Consider the following 18,551-nt stretch of genomic DNA (forward strand, 5'->3'; position numbering starts at 1 on the left):
TACATTTTGCTTGTTTTTCCAATGGGAAAACACATCCCTTGTGAGTCTGCACACTGTTGGCCCCACATGTACTGAGGAAGCTGTGCTACACAATGATGGAGTGAGGTTTAGAAAAACTAGGTTGGAGCCTGGGGGGCATGGGGGGGGGGCTATTGTTTGCATGCATTGTCTACAACACGTATGTCCGTCAGCGGGGGGCAGGAGTGGACGCCGAGCTGTTCACTGGCCAGTTAAGATGTGAGGAAGAGGAAACACAACAGACGCAGCTGGAAAACTGAGCTGCTGTCCAGAAAAGCTGTCTGGGACGTGTCCAGGAGTTAGGGGTGGAATGATGCGAGGGCGGGAGGGTGTGTGTTGAGGGCAGCTAAACAAATGGCAGGTGATGTCATTTCATTGTCCACTCTGGTCCCTAGAAAGGAGACATGATCTCACGTGAAGTTCATGTAATTTTCCAAAATAAACTCAACACGTGTGTTCACCCTGGGTAATTAAAAAAAACATATTATATATTCTTAAAAATGGAGCTCACATCTGGAAAGGTTTTTGTGTCTTTACAAACAACAACAATTCTGTTTTATGAAGGAACCTACTGTACTAATTAGAGTCCACTCACACACACTTTCAAACCTCAGTGGGGAGTCACACACACACACACACACCACTGCTGTGGAGGACTTTCTTTTAGGAGAATCAAGACCAAAATCCTTCTTAGCTTCATCAGTGTGTGTGTGTGTGTGTGTGTGTGTGTGTGTGCGTGTGTGTGAAGAGACGTGGAACTGAGAAAAGAGAGGATGAAGTTTCCTGCCAAGGATCAGGCAGTGGAGGCGCTGTGATCGTGGGAACCTTTTCCTCACAGCCAGTTCAACAGAAACCAACACTGGACCAACAGGTAGAGCCACTGTTCATTAGAACACACACACACACACACACACACGTACACAAACACACACAATGTTGTGATTTACAGCCCCCGTCACTCTGTGTACTCTGGCGTCTGCCACACACACGTTCAGCAGCTAGAATATCCTTGTATAATTTTTTTAGATCAGCTTTAAAGCTGCAGTACCAAACTCAAAATACTTCACCTGAAAACTAGCTTCATTCTTTTGCTACTCCTGGATCTAGATTTTTTTTTTTTCTATTTTCAGCTATTTGTCACCACCAGTGCAGGGCTGTTATTGTTGATCGACATATAATTTTAACTACTTCCTGTTAGCTTCCTAGTTTTCCAATCAGGTTAATCGCTTATGCGGTGCAGCTGTAGTATTTAAAACAAATGTTATGTGTGTGTGTGAGACTGTAAATGTAGAAATACTGAAAAAGAACACGTTGTGGTGGATCAGTTGCCTCTTCCTTTGTGTGTTTTCCTCTTTCCACATGGGTGTGAAAATAAAAGCACACTGGAGAAACAATGCACTCACGCACGAACGTGTGTGCACACAGATTCCATTGTCAGTGTACCAGGATGTTTCTGAATGACTGTGTTTATTAGTTCAGTTTGACGTAAAACGATGCGATCACAAAGGATGACAGCTGCAGCTGAGACCTGGAGAACGTGTGTCGCTGCAGGATCAGCTGACAACCAAGCCATGCATGCAACTGACTTGTTTTTTTAAATATTTCTCTTGTACAAACACACACCCAACCTGGAATACAAGATATATATATATATAAGCAATATCGCACCACCTACAGGAGAGCAATACAAACCACATGTTAGAATTTATCTTTATGAACGAACGTATTTGAGAATGTGATAACAATGTGTAGTATTTTCCTCATCATAGTAAAAAATAATGGCATCACAACAACAACCGGTGACCTGTCTTGACCCTTAACCTTTGCATTAAATCAATATCACCCCAAAAACAATGAAACATGATAAAGCTGCACTGAGTTTCAGGGCTCGTCTGCTGTGAAGGTCAGTTTCACTGTCAACTCAGGCTAACAAAAACACAACGACATACTATTTTTAAAGTGCTACATATAAAAATATGAAACTGCAGACACTTTGAATCCAAAATCAACACAATCACACGGCTGCACCTTCCTGTCCAAACAGACTAACACTGACATTTGTAAGCCTAAAATACACAACAAGCCATAACCTACACTTACACACAGTGTTACTGAACATCAGGTCCACACCCACACACTTAAACACACAAAGGTTTTATTTTTTTTACAAAACAACAACTCTCCGGTGTCCTGTATTTAAAGTCTGCTAAATCTTTACATTTCTAGAATTAAAAAAAAAAAACGATAAAAAGAAATGATGTCGATCAGTGTATGATAAAGTCTCCTCTGTCCGTTCTCAACTCAGTCAGATGGCAGAACGGTGCGAGTGTCGAAATGGTGAGAGACAATGTGTCTGTGTGAGTGCTGAGAATGCAAATAAGGTGCAGTTTTTGTGTGTTGCTAAGAAAACTCTGCAGAGCTGCGAAGAATCTGCCAGACTCGGGCGTCTGTGTGACTTTTCTTTTTTCACCCTGACTTTTATGCTCCATTTAATGTGACACTGATTAGGTCATTACATCACTGCCTGTTGAATAAACCACTGAGAATTGAAAAATAAAATTCCTAATATGTCTCATTGCCGTGTGTACGTTTATAGATGCGTATCAATAATTTACACAAAGGCAGAGCTCAAGAAACAACATCAGTCACTGATCTTTCAAAAGACTCACTTATAAAATCCACCCAAACACACTGATACAGTCAACTCAAGTCGCAGATTGTGTTTTTTCTGTGGCAGAATAAAATATCAATTTCATGTTGTAGGTTTAGGCCTAGACTGGACTGCACGACGCCAACCAATGGGAAACGTGTGAGAAGAGCAAGAGCTGTTGACGATATGACAGTGTCTTGGTTGAACACTGGTTTCCTGTCCTTGGCAGACGTTGTGGGTTCAATGCACACATAAACATCCTGTGTGTAGACACGGTGAAGTAAGGTACTGTGTGCAAACGCATGAATAGATCTGTGTGTGTGTGCGTGTGTGTGTTATTGCAGTCAAACCTTCTGAACACGGGTGTGGAGGCAACACAATATTTACATATAGAAACGACCACACAGGGGTGGAGTGGTGAGTACACTTGCCCTACACTGAAAGATCACTGTACCAATTCCAATTCTAATTGGGGTAACTAAAGACGCAGATGGAAATAAGAGTGACTGAACATCACAAGGAAAACATTGAATCATTTTGATAGAGTGCAGGTTATAATCACTGAGGTCTGAGAAGGTCTGAGAAGGAGAATGATGGTTCAGTTGCTAGTCCAAGAGCTTCTTCAAGAGAGATGCCATTTAACCACAAATCCACATATTTTGGAATTTTACCACAAGTTGACACCAGGACATTGGTGTCTATTTAACTTATTCTTCTAAAATGTGCAAATATTTGAACGCAGGCGAAAGTATCCGCAGCTTCTGTCAGATGTCATCTACTATGAGACCAGTTGTGTTGAGGCCATACTGAAGGACAGAGACACATACTGCTTCATTCATGACCAACATTTCATCTGATGTCTCCACCATGTGCCTCTGAATCCCACCACAGTGGTGTTCCAGTAGACGTCCATGATGAAAGCCCAGACCTCTTTGTTGACTTCATTGTGGTCAGACTGTGGGGATATTCAACCAGTCACGACCTTTAGAGGAGCTTCTGAGCCGATCGACCCTAAATGCATGAGCGGACTGGGCCAAGACAAATTTTTTCATGAAGGGAATAAACGTTCCCTCAGTGAACACACATGTGGTCTCCAATCAGAAGCAGATGCTGAGGCTGACAAATAAGACGCCATTTACTGGTTTCATCATAGCCAGAAAAACATAGTGAAATAAAAATCAGCAGGCTGACAAATAAATTCATACTCATGTGGTTCTGATGGAGACGTTGGGTTCAGCTCAACTGCATCACTAAATCGTTCAGGTTCGTCATTTTAGCAACAGATTGAGAAAGAATTGTTTCAGGTTCCAGATGTGACTCACTGTCACTGCTGCCAAATTTGCCAGGGAATCAAAATTTACAACTCAGATCCTAAATAAATCATAATGTGGAAATTGCCAAGGAACGCAAGGCTCCAGATTTCATGCCTGAAAAAAAGCAGAGACCGACAAACAGAGATAGAGAGACAAGCAGACAGACAAACATGTTTATCTCCTAAAAGTTCCTCCTAAATATTGTTTTATTCTCTTTTTTAATAACAAAAATAGACCTCCACTGACATCAGGTGCCCACTAAGTCGTTTGGCTCCACTCTGGTTCTCGTGGTGGTACGTACTCTTCTGGAAGCTGTTTAGGTGTCGCCAGTTTTTCCACACGTGCGCTGGCTGTGGCTCTTCTCGCTGCCTTGGACACCTGTGTTTTACAGACAAGTAACCATGTTAGAGTTCTTTAAAGGACGGTAGAGTTATATATGTATATTGAGTGATAGTGCTTTCTCACAGCCCAGATGGACTCCTCCGGACGTCCCATCTTAATGCAGATGTTGCCCTGCTTCAATCTGGGCAGTGACAGCTGCAGCAGTCGATGTGAGGCCTGAACTTCCCCGGAAGACACAGACACCGGGGACATGATGCTCTGTGGGGCAAAATAAGTTCAAACATGGGTTTAAAGCACACAACTTTAAATCTTTTGTATTTATTTGTTTTATTTTTATGTAATGACCACTTGATCTCTAATTGTAAAGTTGTTAGCAAAGTCGACCACTGTGGTCTTAACTAACCAGTCATGCTAACTTGTCTTTTGCTGGGAGTTTTGAATGCTTCAGGGTGTTACCTGTCGGTCGCTCTGATAGTCAGGATGATTCCCTTTTGGCTGTGAGAGCTGCAGCAGACGAGGGCCGATCACTGCAGTCCTCACTCTGGGGTTGATGTGCCAGATCGGACAGAGAATCTCACACTGGGGTGTGTGAGGAGGACTGGAGGAGAAACACACAAATACAACACTCTATAAACTCTGGGTTAGGGATGAGCACACAATTTGGTTTGATTATTATGTCTGGATTTTGAGTATGATACTACAATGTAAGATCACTCATTTGAATAGAAAAACACAGACTCAAAACCTTCAAAACTACATGATTCTGTTTGAAAATGTCCAAGCCCGTGACATGAAAATGATAAGATTTATTGTTGGACTCCAAGGCGTTGAATGTGTGTTATTTCAGTGTCAGTCTGTGGGAGAGCGAGGTGCACAGACAATAGAGTTTATTGTCTAAGGTTCTAGACTCCTGGGATTCTCCCAGACAACCGCAGAAGTCTTTTTATAAATCACATAAAACACAGCAGATACCAAATATGCTGCCGTTGATATTTGGCTTTCTCTGAAAGCATGGAATTTTACAGACGCTTTTGAAAAATACACCCTTTGGAGCTAGATTTTTTTTTTTTTGTTTTTACAAAAATAATGCTTTTGACACATTGGACAGTTACAATGTTCAGATGTGGATTTTACTGCTGATAATTTCACTTTCTTGAACCCATGACTTGGCTTTAATCTGTAAACAAACAATCGACTCCTTTGTTTTGGCTTCTTTTGCTTAAGATCAAATAGAAGGAAAGAAAATACATTTTAGGATTTTCCCTTAGCCAAATTTGGCACTGTTCTTTTTTCACCAGTTGCCCTTTTGTGACACAACCCTTCCCAGTATGGTCTGAAGGATGGGAGCTACTGTAGGTGGACTAAAACCCAGGACGTCAACAAATTGAAAAAAGCCTTAACAGAGCTACACACACATCCACACAGACGTGTGACTTTAGTTCAGCCCAGTTTAACCCTCATAGGTTGTTTTTTTACCCCACTTCCTGTAAACTGCACCTCCTGCCTCTGGGTGTTGACAAACGGACGATGCTTTCATACTGGAACGTCTTGGCGGAAGGAGGTCGTCTCTTCCTGAAGACATTCGCCTCCTTGTCTTCAGTCCTGCAGGAAAATGCAAGCTTTTATCACATCCATTATAGTTTGTTGTGAGGACAAAACAATAAAACCATGTCTCCAGTTGTAGGGAACAGTGTGTTGTTATTTTTTAACTGATGATGATGGAGATACAGGAAACAGGAGAAAAATAACAGGAGAAAAATAACATGTATACATGAAATACATTTCTGTTTTTCAATTTTCTTAAGTGTTCAGTTAGTGTTTATGTTTATATAGTGAATATTGAATCTTTTGACAAATCATTAGGTTAAAAGTAACAAAAAGCTGTAGGTGTCTTGACTCAGACTCAGACCTGAGAAGAGATGTCCTCACATCTTTGACTCTCATTTCTGACTCGCTCTCAGACAACATACAGTTTTTCATGTTGAACATTCAGTCTGAATCAAACTGTGATTCTCTGCTGACTGGAAGCAGCACATGATCACCATCCTCCCTGCCTGAAAGTGAACACCAGTCACAGCCAGGAATGAAATTCAATAATTTACCAAGGCATTCTGTCCAACAGACACGGAGACACAAGAACAATACAGTGTTGGAGAATGTTATCCTTCACACTGTGTGGCTGCAGTGACTCTTCATTTATTCATTTACTCTTCAACTGCTGAAAATGTTTCGATGACAGTTGTACTATGAGCCTGGGTTGAAAAAATATTATTAATACAATAAAATTACAAAAAAAATTCCAACTGTTCCAGATAACATGAGGAACACCTGCATCAGACGCTCAGAGTCTGTGACTTCAAGGGGCCGTGATCCACTGACTCCACTACGACCTGCAGGTCTTGCTGTTCTATTGTTACTGTTACACTGAGAGCAGTATTTTCTCCAGGCAGGTGCTTGAATTACACTGTACATTACTATGGTTTTAATGACAGCTGGCTGTGGAGACATAAGGTAATCAGAATAAAAGCCTTGAAGGGTTAAAGAGGGAAAGGTTTGTGGCTAATTGAGGCTCTCAGGCGTGATCGGCCCTGATCGGGATTTTGCTGGCATCGTTCCTGAGCATCACTTTACAGTTTCCTGCCTCGTCCCGGTGCCAAAAAGCATCAGAACAACATCAGAGTCATAACCATTGAGCTTCAGCAAACGTTTAGGCAAATGTGTCAGTGCAGCACAACTGTACTGACATTCCTCCTCTATGTTGTGCTGAGTTGAAAAGAGTCATCAATGATAATGGTGGGTGGGTGCAGAGATGCAAATGGGTCAAAGTTACTTTACCTCTTGCTGGGACTCTCCCTTGCTGAGAAATCTCTTTTGTGTTGGGCCAGGTATTGAATTCGTGGACTCGGAACGGCAGCGAGCGCAGCTTCAGAAATGGGCCACACCGGATCCTGGTTTCCCCTGACCAGCCTATCACTGACCGATGACATGTGAGAGAGAGAGAAATGAGATCACTGAGAACGATGAGAGAGCAGCTGTGGTGACAATCCAGTAAAATAACAGAAGCAATTTCAAATCACGTGGCTTCAAAATGAGATGAAAACTGACTAAAACCCATTCTAATAAAAACGTTTACAGTAAGTTGTGGCTCCGGAGCCATGCCGTGTGATCGTAGAGCTGCATTCCATTCACGTGTGTCTTTAATCATCTGTTTTAAATCATTCTGTTTGAAAGAAATAGCAACAAAGGAAGGAAACTGTGACCACACAGTCTCCTGTACCAGTGGAGTCCGATTCAAACTACATCCATAAAAATGAATTTGTCATTAAGTATGATATAACAGCTGGAAGGAGAAGTTGTTTCACAACACGGCAGCATGGAGTGGACATGGACCATTGTTGGATTCCTCCCTGTGGTAACACCAAAGTGCATTTGTTTTTACATATGTAGGAAAGAATGTTTGTGTGATGCCTGGAGAGTCTCACCAAGGAGTCGTAGCCCAGACTGTTTTTGAGGTTTTGTGCTGCGCCAACTCCAAGATCCTTCACAAAAAGACAGAGAAGCGTTCACACAATGGCCACGGAGAGAACAAACATCAGCATGAAATACAAGTGTAAGTATTTTTGTCTGTACAGAATACAGTTTGTAACCACTGTGTGGGTTTTAGTGCTGATTGTTTTCTACTTCCTGCCAAAGATGCAAAACATAAAAACCTGATCCTGTTCTTAAGTTAAAATAAATACTTTAAATGTTGATTATTATTCTTATTATTAATATTTTTCAGCCACAAATCAAACACAGATGCAACAATCAAGGATGTTCAGAGTTTAATTTATTGGGTTGAAACTGTATTAGGTAGACAGGTTAGACCAAGTAGGTATATTGTCCAGAACTTTTTTTGATCCATCAACGGTATTTAAATGTTGTATTTTTCACCACCTGGTTTCATAAATGTAAAATAAAAAATGATAAAAGTAACAACAACAACAACAATAATAATAATAATCCATTGATATTTTCTGTACATTTGATGCAATAAAAATGAGGAAAGGTTCATTTACTGAACACGTTTTAGTTGATTTCATAATGCAGTACAATGTTAATGACCCAGATTGTGGAGTGCATTTCACTGTTAACATAACTTTACCTCTTTGATGGTCCGAATCTGGGCCGGACATCTGTCGGAATCAACAAGGAAACATTAGACGGTAAATACGAATACAGAGAGAGTTGTATTTCTTTCTGTCAACATGAAACCTTTATTAATTACCTCTTCTGTCAGCCACCATCCTGTCTCGTCATGCAGAACGATAGCTGTCACCTGTGGATGTTGTCACACTAACCTCCAGTTGTTGATACTAGTCCAGGAGTCCCTGGTTACCATCGCTGCACCTGAGAACTCTGTGAAATTGGAGTCTGCATGACTAAAACTTCCGCCTTTCCTTCTGTGGACACCCTATGCAGGAGGTTTGAAGGAGAGTGATACTTTGAGATCAGTGGCGTCACTGCTGTTGTACTTCAGACTCCAGGTACTTCAACAATGTGATCAGTCCAAATGATTTTATTCTGATAATTCAAGAAAGATATTCTCGCGGTAAAAAAGTTAAACAATCTCTAAAGCTCTTGGCCCATCAGTTGCACTCAAACCAATATAAGCCAAGCCATTAACCAGGATCGGCAGTGGTTACTATCGGTTTCTTTCCTTCTTATTTTAGGGTTTGGTTTTATGATGCCCAGACCAGACTTCAGATGGAGGTGATTATACAACAAATGTTTCATTCCATCATAATCACTTCAATTCTCTTAGTACACAATAAATCAGTTGTAAACGATCTTCAAGTAGTCCAAACACTCTGCAGCAGTTCTACAAAGGAGCTATGTGAATAATAATAATAATAATAATAATAATAATAATAATAATAATAATAATAATAATAATAATAATAATAATAATAATAATAATAATAATAATAATAATAATAATAATAATAATAATAATAATAATAATAATAATAATAATAATAATGTGCTGTTTGTATTGTTTTTGTTTGTTATTTTCTTTTTCAATCTGTTCATAAATATTTTCATTTTTGTATTCAAAGGTTCACAAAAAATACACTTGCAGTGACACACGTTTGTTTTATTGCTGTTCCATGTGGTCAATTTGGATAAATTAAGTAAATCTGAAGAGTGTGGTATTTATCAAGAATCATTAAAATCATTTTACGATGGAAGACGTCTGTCACATGAGCAGAAGGTCGAAAAATGCTATTTTGGTTAGTGGTATATATAGTGGTTATAGAAAAAAAATATTTAAAACTTTTAATTTTTTTGATTATTCTTTCTCAAAAACACAAAAAAGAAACATAAAACAAGTAAAACAGGTAAAACAAACCATTTCAAAGATAGATAGATTCATTCACATATTTATTTTTCGAAATACTGTTTTTATGTCGAAATATTAATAACCGTTGAACAGTTATGGTGTTTTCCAAATTCCGTAGCAGCAGGTGGCGATGTCGCGCCTGTTCATCTGCTTATGGACAATAGAAGAAAAAAGAAGGCGCAAGAAGAAGGCGCAAGAAGAAGAAATTTGTTGCGAGAGTTCTTTTTGTCAGTTAAAAATGAACACTTTTAAGGCGCACACCTGCACCGCAGTAACGGTGCTGCTGCTCCAGCTTTGGTTGGTGTGCTGTGACATTACAGACGGAAACGCGGAGCACCTGAAACGGGAACACTCGCTTATGAAACCGTATCAAGGTAAGCTGCTCCTGAGCTAGCAGGCTAACATGTTAACGTCAAGTGTATGTGGCCTTATAGAAACAGTTCTTGCCTTTGCAAACTTTTGCGACGACAGCGGATATTCTGTTGCAGTCAAAACGTTTAAATTAAAGTTGTTGTAACATAATTTCACTGTTTTATTTTTCACATCATAAACTGATATAGCTACCTTACACATGGTACATTTGTAGTGAGACTGGCTTTTAAACAATGTACAACATAATACAGTTGATTTGATATAATGCCCTGCATATGCTTTTACAGTGCAGCGAGATGTGATGTCCGTTTTTTAAATTGCCATTCAGTATAACTATATGACTAAAAAGCCAAATAGCGTTTCAAAATATACAACGTTATTCAATCAACATGAGACGGGTTGTCTCATTGGCAAATTTAGCTCAAAATAACCTAAACAAAAACCTTATATTGACCATGGTTCTAATTGTATTTAAGGAGTTGGCAGCAGCCACAGCAGTCAGTGGGACTTTTGGGGAAGTACGTTGGTGTCATCATCATATGTACGACTCACCCCAGATGAGAGGAGCAAGCAGGGATCGATCTGGAACACTGTGGTGAGAACAAGTTACAACCTTGAGAATTCACCTCAGACTCAATGCAGCGTGGTGTACATTCTAGATATTTAGGTGAAACCACTAGATTAATTTAAAAACAGAATTATAATTTAAATTATAATTTTATGCCTATTTGTGCTATATGATGACTGTTAATATTTCCGTGTTACTCATGATGGTCTTGTTTCAATAACATTGCTGGTAACACTGGCCAATTCCTGGGCTGATTTAGTTTTTGTGCGTAGTCTGTCTACATACCTGTCTCTCTGCATTGACCTGCTTCTGAGAGTAATCATGTTTCCTGTTTCTTATTTGAAGCCTTGTTACCTAAAGGACTGGGAGATGCATGTGCACTTCAGAGTCCACGGGTCAGGAAAGAAGAATCTTCATGGTGACGGCATCGCTGTATGGTACACGAAGGACAGACTGCATTCAGGTATGGCAAACCTAGGATTTTACCACAATGTTTATATATATTTTTTAAATCAACATGACTGTGAATAGTTGATGTTTAATGTATCACCAAATGTGTGAAACAGACTGGTTCCGGCTTTGAAACTCAACACAGAATTGTGTTGCATGTGAGTTTTGCAGCACTGCAGATCATGTGTCACGATTTTTTTCTGCTGTCATGTCTGAGACTCTGTGTTTCCCTGTGCTAGCCTCCCAGGGTGGGCAGGTGCTGCACATTTTTCCTTCAGCCCAAAAGGTTTGTGTTACAAGCTTCACCTGGCTTTTATCATATAACTGAGGACCACCCTGTGCAATTTTTCAGCACTTTCATCCCAGTGGAAGTGCAAGCATTGTAAGCCATTGTAATCAGTCAGTAGTAGAGCCAGGTTCATGGTAAAAAAAAAGTACTCTGCAGTCTAAAGTCTGCACATTAAAAGATACCAATATTACCACCACAGTCATAGGTATCAACCAGTATCATTGTCACTCAAACATACTTTTACAGTTTCTTTAGTTTGTGTTTGTTTATTGTGAACTGGGTTTAAATTTCAATCTTTGTGGCGACACGTTGTCTTAAAGGTTTGAATGTCATTGCCTGAAGCTGAAGGAAACATTATAGCAGCCACTAAGAACAAAACCTGATCTCCATCTCCTAGGTGCAGAATCTCTTTGCAGATTTAAAGGCTACTTCCTGGAGATCATCTTCATGTTTTTTGTAAACCTCAGAGATATTTTTATTTTTTACAGGTGTGAAAAATACTATAGAAAATACCTTCAACTTTATTTGATATTTAACTTTAAAAAAGGGAATTGTTTTGTTAAAGTTTGTAAGAATCAAGTTTGTCTGATTTTTGACTCATTCATTTAGATAGTAAAGGTTGTTTGACAAAAACAAAATAATAACTTGCGACTTAAAATTGACAATTGTACCAGGAAAACAGTGGATTTATTTAGTAAAAATCCTTTGTTGCAGCCTTACATTACGTAATCAGAGTTCATGTTAAGATAAAAGGTCACATGACTCAAAGGCAGCAGCTCTGTATTTGTCACGTCCTTCAGGGAAAATACTTGAAAACCTGTTAAACACCAGAGTGTGACTAAAAAGCTGCTGTGACTCCATGTCAAAAGCTTTATTTTCCTCACCCTGTCCAGTCATTCATGTCATGTCATTAGTGTTGATCACAGATTGGTGTCTGACGTTGTGTCATGTCTCACGTCATCTCTGCCTCCATCCTAGGCTCCGTGTTTGGAAACCAAGATCACTTTCTTGGCCTGGCTATTTTTTTGGATACGTTTCGCAATGACCTCCATGGGATGGATGTAAGTGTGCAGTGTGTGGTTAGAGGTGATTGACCTCCCTCCCTTCCTCCCCCCGCCTTGTTTCCTTGCAGGACCCGTCTTTTCCAACAATGCTCTCTTCCACGGGCTGGCCATTTTTATAGATACTTACTCAAACGATGAGGCATCAGATGTGAGTGGTTGCCCTGGATTAACTGGTTGGCCTGTTGTCTGTACAAATTTGTTGCAGATGTTTTTTTTTTGGCATGTTATTGGAACTTCATGTATTTCAACAGTGTAAACCACTGTATTTTGCTTTGTTTTGCTGTAGTTTCATATATTTGTTTATTTAAGGTGCTTTGTGAGCATGATGGCTTTGTGGCTCAAAAATGAAATATAGCATTGACAAAGCTGTGCACCCTCAGCACCTCATTCTAACTTATTACATGTATCATAGCTATTTCTACATTAGATTATACATTACAAACTTTGTGACTCAAAGGCAGCAAGGCAGCAAATCCTGTGTTCATTGATTGAAGACTAATGCTTTTCTCATGGCATTTTGTTTCCAGAGGTTTAATTGCTTGCAAAGCGACTAATTCTTTATTCCATCAGTGTGCACAGCTCTGGTGGGACTGCTGTGTGTCTGAGTACAACTGACTAACAGTGGTATATTACACTGTGTGTCACCTTGGACCTAAGGTGCAGCCTTTACATGTTTTTTTTTTATATATAGTTTCTTAAATCATTTAACCTCTGTTTATTTGTGTTGTCATCTTCACACTGTAGCCAGCTCATTAGATTCAATCTGTTTTCATGTGTCTAAATTTTAATGATATTTCATTTGGACTTGTCCATCAAAAACAGTGAAACCTTTTTTGGTTTATAGATGATCCTGAAAAAAACTGCAGTGTGATCTATTTATAAGCATGAAGAATGTGTACCATTGACTTGTTTTATTTTCCTCTGTTTTCATTCAGTCATCTTCTGTAATTTTACCTTTATTATAAAAAAATATTAATACGTGTGCAATCATTTTGGTCACCAGCGCTCCTTTCCATACATTTCTGCCATGGTGAACAACGGTTCGGTGAGCTACGACCACGGCAAAGACGGACGTTCATCGGAGCTGGGAGGCTGCTCAGCTGAGATCAGGAACAGGGAGCATGACACGTACCTGGCCATCCGCTACTCTAGAGGAAGACTCACTGTACGTGGAGAAGCTTGATTTTTGCTTTCTAAGATACTGCACATATTTCACTTGAATTGTGCATAGTTATTTGCAGTCTGATATGTAGTATATAAATCAGAATGACAGTATACTGTCATTAAGGAATAATTACAGTCTTGTAGGAAGTACATGTTTTAAAATCCAAATTAGTGATATGGTTAACACTGTCAGATTACAGATTGAAGAAATAATTCATCTTTTGTATCTTGTTGACACTTATGTAGGTGATGGTTGATGTGGATGACAAGAACGAGTGGCGAGAGTGCATTGACATAGGGGGTGTTCGTCTTCCTACTGGATATTACTTTGGTGCCTCAGCAGCCACAGGAGATTTGTCTGGTAGACCTGACATTGTTGAAGCTGTACTACAGTAATGGTGTCAAAAATATAAATGATAAATAGTCATAACATTCCTATTTATATGCTATGCTTTCAGATAACCATGACATCATCTCCATGAAGCTCTACCAGCTGATGGTAGAACACACTCCTGAGGAGGAGAACCAGGATTGGTCAAAGATCGAGCCCAGTGTTAGCCTCCTAAAGTCCCCTAAAGGTACTACTGTATTTAGTCACATACTTATACACTATGTGACTTTTCATTCAATACTCCTTGAAGTTTTTTTCCAACTTTATTGAAACTTAATTTATGCACATGATGTTCTACCACTTCATGAGGTGAGCACAGGTTCTGAGCTAAACTCTCTTCTCTACAGACAACATTGACGACCCCACTGGAAACTTCCGCGGCACGCCGCTGACCGGATGGAAGGTCTTCCTGCTTCTGCTGTGTGCTCTGCTAGGAATTGTGGTGTGTGGCGTAGTGGGAGCTGTAGTTTTCCACAAAAGACAGGAAAGGAACAAGAGGTTTTATTGAGGCGCGAGTGAGATGAGGAAGACAAAGAAGATGAGTTTGCTGTGGATTGAACTGTATCCAGACAACAGATCGAGCACATTCAATGTGAATTTTTTTCTAAAGATTGTATAAAATGTTTATAACTTTTAAAGCACTGTGTGGTGGGTGAATATTTTTGATGTGGGTAGGATGATGTGGAACTAAGTGGCCCTGATAAATGTGTGTGTCATTTTTTTTTTAATTTCCTTTCAATGATTTGTGGGCAAGGTTATGAATAATGTAGTGATTTGAAAATCTTTTTACTAATTCATGCAGGGTCGAGGTCATGCTCTCATATCTTTGGGTCTTCAGAAGTCTATATCATGTCACTGATCACACCTTGATTGTCTATGGAGATGTGACTACTATCCCAAAGGCTCAACACACTTGGCTGAGGTTTTGCAGGGGGCTCCAGCACCTTGCACACTAGGTTCTGAACTTCTGTGTGAAAATCACGGCTACTGTAATGTTTACACCGACAAAGAGCCACATCTTAGTTTGTGTTCACACTTGGGTAAACTAACTAGGCAAACTAACTTCAGACAATTTGCTCAATTGCCTCTTACTTGAACATGACCATCCAAACTCTGCTGCACAATGAGACCATTTCAAGTGTTTTCAAACCTGACACTGTCTAATTGCACTGATCCAAACGATGAGCGTGTATCTCTTTGGTGAGTTTTGATTTGCTCTGATTGGAGTTCTGGACTTGAAAAATAAAAGAAGAATTTCTCTCAGATCTTCCTTAAAAATCTTCTAGTCTTGCTGGTGCAAACACATTGTGCTACAACATTACTGCTATTACCTCACCAAACTACATTACACAAGAATCAAATCTGAAGAGATCTGATCAGAGCTGTTGTTTGTTATAAGCACGAGAAAGGATGATACTCCATGATTAACAAGATTGTGTTTTGGTAAATATAATATCCTCCTAAATCTTCTCAGTCTGATTCTGACCCAGGGGTTTATTATATCTTATAGTCCAATGATCAAAGTGCCAGGGAGAAAATAGTCCAAAGAGAAAAATAAGGGTGGTAAAATCTGACCTTAAAATCTTTTGTTTCTTGAGTATGTTTGAAATATTTCTACTGCATTTGTGATTCTGGAAATTGTTAATTCTTGGTTTTCAATGCTTATTTTGGGGGTTTTGGTTCTGCCCTTCTGTGCTGTTCTGTTTTACTTGATTATTTTCTAAAGGAACAGAAGTTGTAGTTCAAAAGAAGGCTAAATGGTTCAGTGGTGGTAAGATGTGAGTGTGTGGTACAGACAAGTGTCAGTTAACAAGTATTTGGAGCGATGTCTCTGCTTGCACCTGCTCTGATTATGATGCTTTATTCTTAAGTATTTTAGAGTAATTTAGAATTGCAGAGAACCGGCACAACCAGAAATCAGTTGCTGACAGTAGACAGTAAATGTTTACTTTTTAACTGATCATGTTGTCATTATGCAGACTTATAGTTCCAGACCTTTCACTTTCATGCAGAATTCTGGAAGATTAGAATACAAGAAACCATCCAAAAAGAATTGCCATGCCTCAATCAGGATTTCTACTGAGCTTCTTAGCTGTCAACCCTAAATGTTCACTGATGATTTTTCTTACAAAGTTTTGTTTTTAATCTTCCATTTTCAGCAATGTTGCTGTTATCTGTTTATACCAATTGTTGAAAGCTAGAGAATTGTTTTGATGTTTATCTTTTGATAACATCCAAAACAGAGTTTACTTTGTTTTCAACTCTTAAATCAGGGTCATCTTTTTATATTACCTGTGTTCCAGGAGGCTGTCTGTGTTAGTCGCTGCCACATCAGTTTGGTTTAAGATTAGACCTTGAACTGCTCTACGCGTCAGAAATACTGGATTAAAACGTTATTAAAGGCTGTCTGTGTCGTTCCTACATACCATGTAATTTTACACAAGAAACTCGAGCATTTTAAGTTTTACTATTTCATAATTTTCTTGTAAATGCTATCGTCAAACACGTAGCTTTCAAATACTGTGCAACACCGCCATCAAAAGGTTGGCATGTACAATGCATCAGAGTTACCTCAACAAGGACATAGGTGAGCTTTTTTCCAGAACAGTGAATACATCACTGGTTTAATAATGAATCCAGTGACAAGTTACATTCTTACTTATGCAAGTAGTGGGAAATACGGGAAATGTTTGGCTATAAATGTACAAACAAAACAGCTAAGGTTGGACAAAAAAAAAAATTACAAGGGGTCTTTTAGAAGGAAGTTCACTGACACTTGGTTTCATTAAACAATTTTAATGCAATGCATGATGAGAACAACAATGTCCTGGCAGTCAAATATTTAACACAAGGGACATTTTAATGTAAAACCATTACAAAACATGTTAACACATGTACATATATGAAAACAATGCACATCTTAGAGGTATAGATGAAAAGTGGACTTCCTTTTCCAGTTGCTAAACAATCTTTTATTTGAGTCTTGGAGACATGTCATGCTTTTTCCTCTAAATAAGATCCTAATGGTAAAGGTTTACATGATCATCCATTATGGAAAACTGGAAATGATCACACAAAAAATAAACTAGGTTTTATTTTTTTTGTTGCCGAAGACGATATGCATCCAGGCCATCTGTTGTGAACACCTTATGACTGAATGTGATTCGTCTGTTTCTTCTCAGTAGAAAATCAACTTAGGTTTCAGCATAGAAGTCTTCACTTTACATTAGTAGCAATCCCCCTAAGGACACACACATACACATGATCAAACATCTGTTGCGAAGCCTATGGTTAAACCACAACAGACAATGCCAGTCAAGTAATGGTGACATTATTAAACCAAACCGTTCATGAATGTTAGCTATATGTGATGGGGCCTTAAAATAATTAATGTACATGTGATTAAAGGATTTTCTTTCTCTCTTTGGCCCTTCACTTACCACCCGATCCCCATGAGCAGATCCAAACTCTTATTTAGTGCCATTGTATTTGACCTCCTTCCCACATTTCTTTAGTGTTTCCATAAGAAAATCCACATCTCTGTCCGACTCGATCCATACCAGTTTTTTTGGCAAGTCGATCTCAAACTTGACATCTGAGAAAACAGAGTCACTGTCCAATTACATTTGACAAATATGGCACTGATTCACTCAATATAAAATAACCTAAGGCAAAACGTTTTTTTTATTTTTTATTTTTGTTGGTTTTGACCCTACATATCTCACCTCCAAGTTTGTTGAGAATCCTGGTAACAGCCCCAGAACAGCCCTCACACGTCATCGCCACCTCAAACTCGTGCTTCTGTTTCAGACACATTATGTTTTAGGTTTTTTTGGGCTAATTTAAAGTTATGGTTCTTCAGCCTTGATTATAGCAGCATTGCATTCATAAATTCGAAAATAAATTTTACGCAGAACCTCTGATATTACAGTTGCAATTTAAATGGTTCTGCTGTGCTTTATTGTACGGAAAGTCTGTTAGCATTGGTGCTACGTAGTTGTACAAACAATACTGTTTTGATTAATGTTAAAGTTTACAACATGCATATAAAAGAGACAAAATAACTTACAGTCATGATGGAGAAGATATGTCGTAATCTTTTGCAAGATAAGTTTTCTTTGGGCTTTTGCCTCTATGTCAAGGCATCCGTGGAAAAACTAGCATATACTTCCCGGCTGACGTCAAGCTGACGATTTTTGGAGCCTCCATTTCCGGTGGTGAATGGTAGTTTTTAAAGCAATGACCTTAAGCGACAGTAACATATAAATCACAAAGCATTTATGCTGTAAATAATGATACTGTATTTGTTAAAAGTTCAAACTTACAAATAAAGATTGTGTTTTGGTTTTTTTTAATGTATTTTGTACGTTGAGAGAACATCACGGCGTCCTTCTTTTCTATATTTTATTAATAAAAACTATCATTTTTATATGTTAACATTATGAAATTAACATTACTTACAAAAAATGCCTTGCTTTAAAATGGTAATTAAAAGCTCTTGTTTTCTGTGTAATGATCGTAGTGTCCTAGTTTTCCAGCGAATAATG

The 18,551-nt window shown here is 38.9% G+C and overlaps 2 protein-coding genes across 3 annotated transcripts; one reads left to right on the forward strand and one right to left on the reverse strand.

Moving 5' to 3' along the window:
* Positions 1-9,821: 9,821 nt before the first annotated feature.
* On the forward strand, positions 9,822-16,409 carry lman2 (lectin, mannose-binding 2). 2 transcript variants are annotated; one of them, XM_008327188.3, is made up of 8 exons: positions 9,822-10,080; positions 10,555-10,673; positions 10,992-11,109; positions 12,364-12,446; positions 13,453-13,614; positions 13,860-13,974; positions 14,072-14,191; positions 14,352-16,409. In XM_008327188.3, the coding sequence occupies exons 1-8, from the start codon at positions 9,837-9,839 to the stop codon at positions 14,510-14,512; spliced, it is 1,122 nt and encodes a 373-aa protein (XP_008325410.2). In that variant the 5' UTR covers positions 9,822-9,836; the 3' UTR covers positions 14,513-16,409. The 2 variants fall into 2 exon arrangements, with proteins under 2 accessions (XP_008325410.2, XP_008325411.2); XM_008327189.3 differs by lacking the exon at positions 12,364-12,446 and adding an exon at positions 12,518-12,597.
* A 375-nt stretch (positions 16,410-16,784) lies between these two features.
* Positions 16,785-18,230, reverse strand: atox1 (antioxidant 1 copper chaperone). Its single transcript, XM_008327190.3, has 4 exons — positions 18,074-18,230; positions 17,730-17,805; positions 17,445-17,599; positions 16,785-17,245 (listed from the first exon to the last, which is right to left on the reverse strand). The coding sequence occupies exons 1-3, from the start codon at positions 18,077-18,079 to the stop codon at positions 17,475-17,477; spliced, it is 207 nt and encodes a 68-aa protein (XP_008325412.1). The 5' UTR covers positions 18,080-18,230; the 3' UTR covers positions 16,785-17,245; positions 17,445-17,474.
* Positions 18,231-18,551: the final 321 nt, after the last annotated feature.

The sequence above is a fragment of the Cynoglossus semilaevis genome, chromosome 15, assembly GCF_000523025.1.
Source record: "Cynoglossus semilaevis isolate Cse_v1.0 chromosome 15, Cse_v1.0, whole genome shotgun sequence".
NCBI lineage: Eukaryota > Metazoa > Chordata > Actinopteri > Pleuronectiformes > Cynoglossidae > Cynoglossus > Cynoglossus semilaevis.

Excerpts from the sequence above, each read along its gene's own strand:
- lman2 (XM_008327188.3), top strand. The coding sequence starts at position 9,837 with ATGTCGCGCCTGTTCATCTGCTTATGGACAATAGAAGAAAAAAGAAGG. Across the intron at positions 12,447-13,452 it reads ATGACCTCCATGGGATGGAT|CGCTCCTTTCCATACATTTC; the intron begins GTAAGTGTGCAG and ends TTTGGTCACCAG. Across the intron at positions 13,615-13,859 it reads ACTCTAGAGGAAGACTCACT|GTGATGGTTGATGTGGATGA; the intron begins GTACGTGGAGAA and ends ACACTTATGTAG.
- atox1 (XM_008327190.3), bottom strand. Across the intron at positions 17,600-17,729 it reads GATTCTCAACAAACTTGGAG|ATGTCAAGTTTGAGATCGAC; the intron begins GTGAGATATGTA and ends CTGTTTTCTCAG.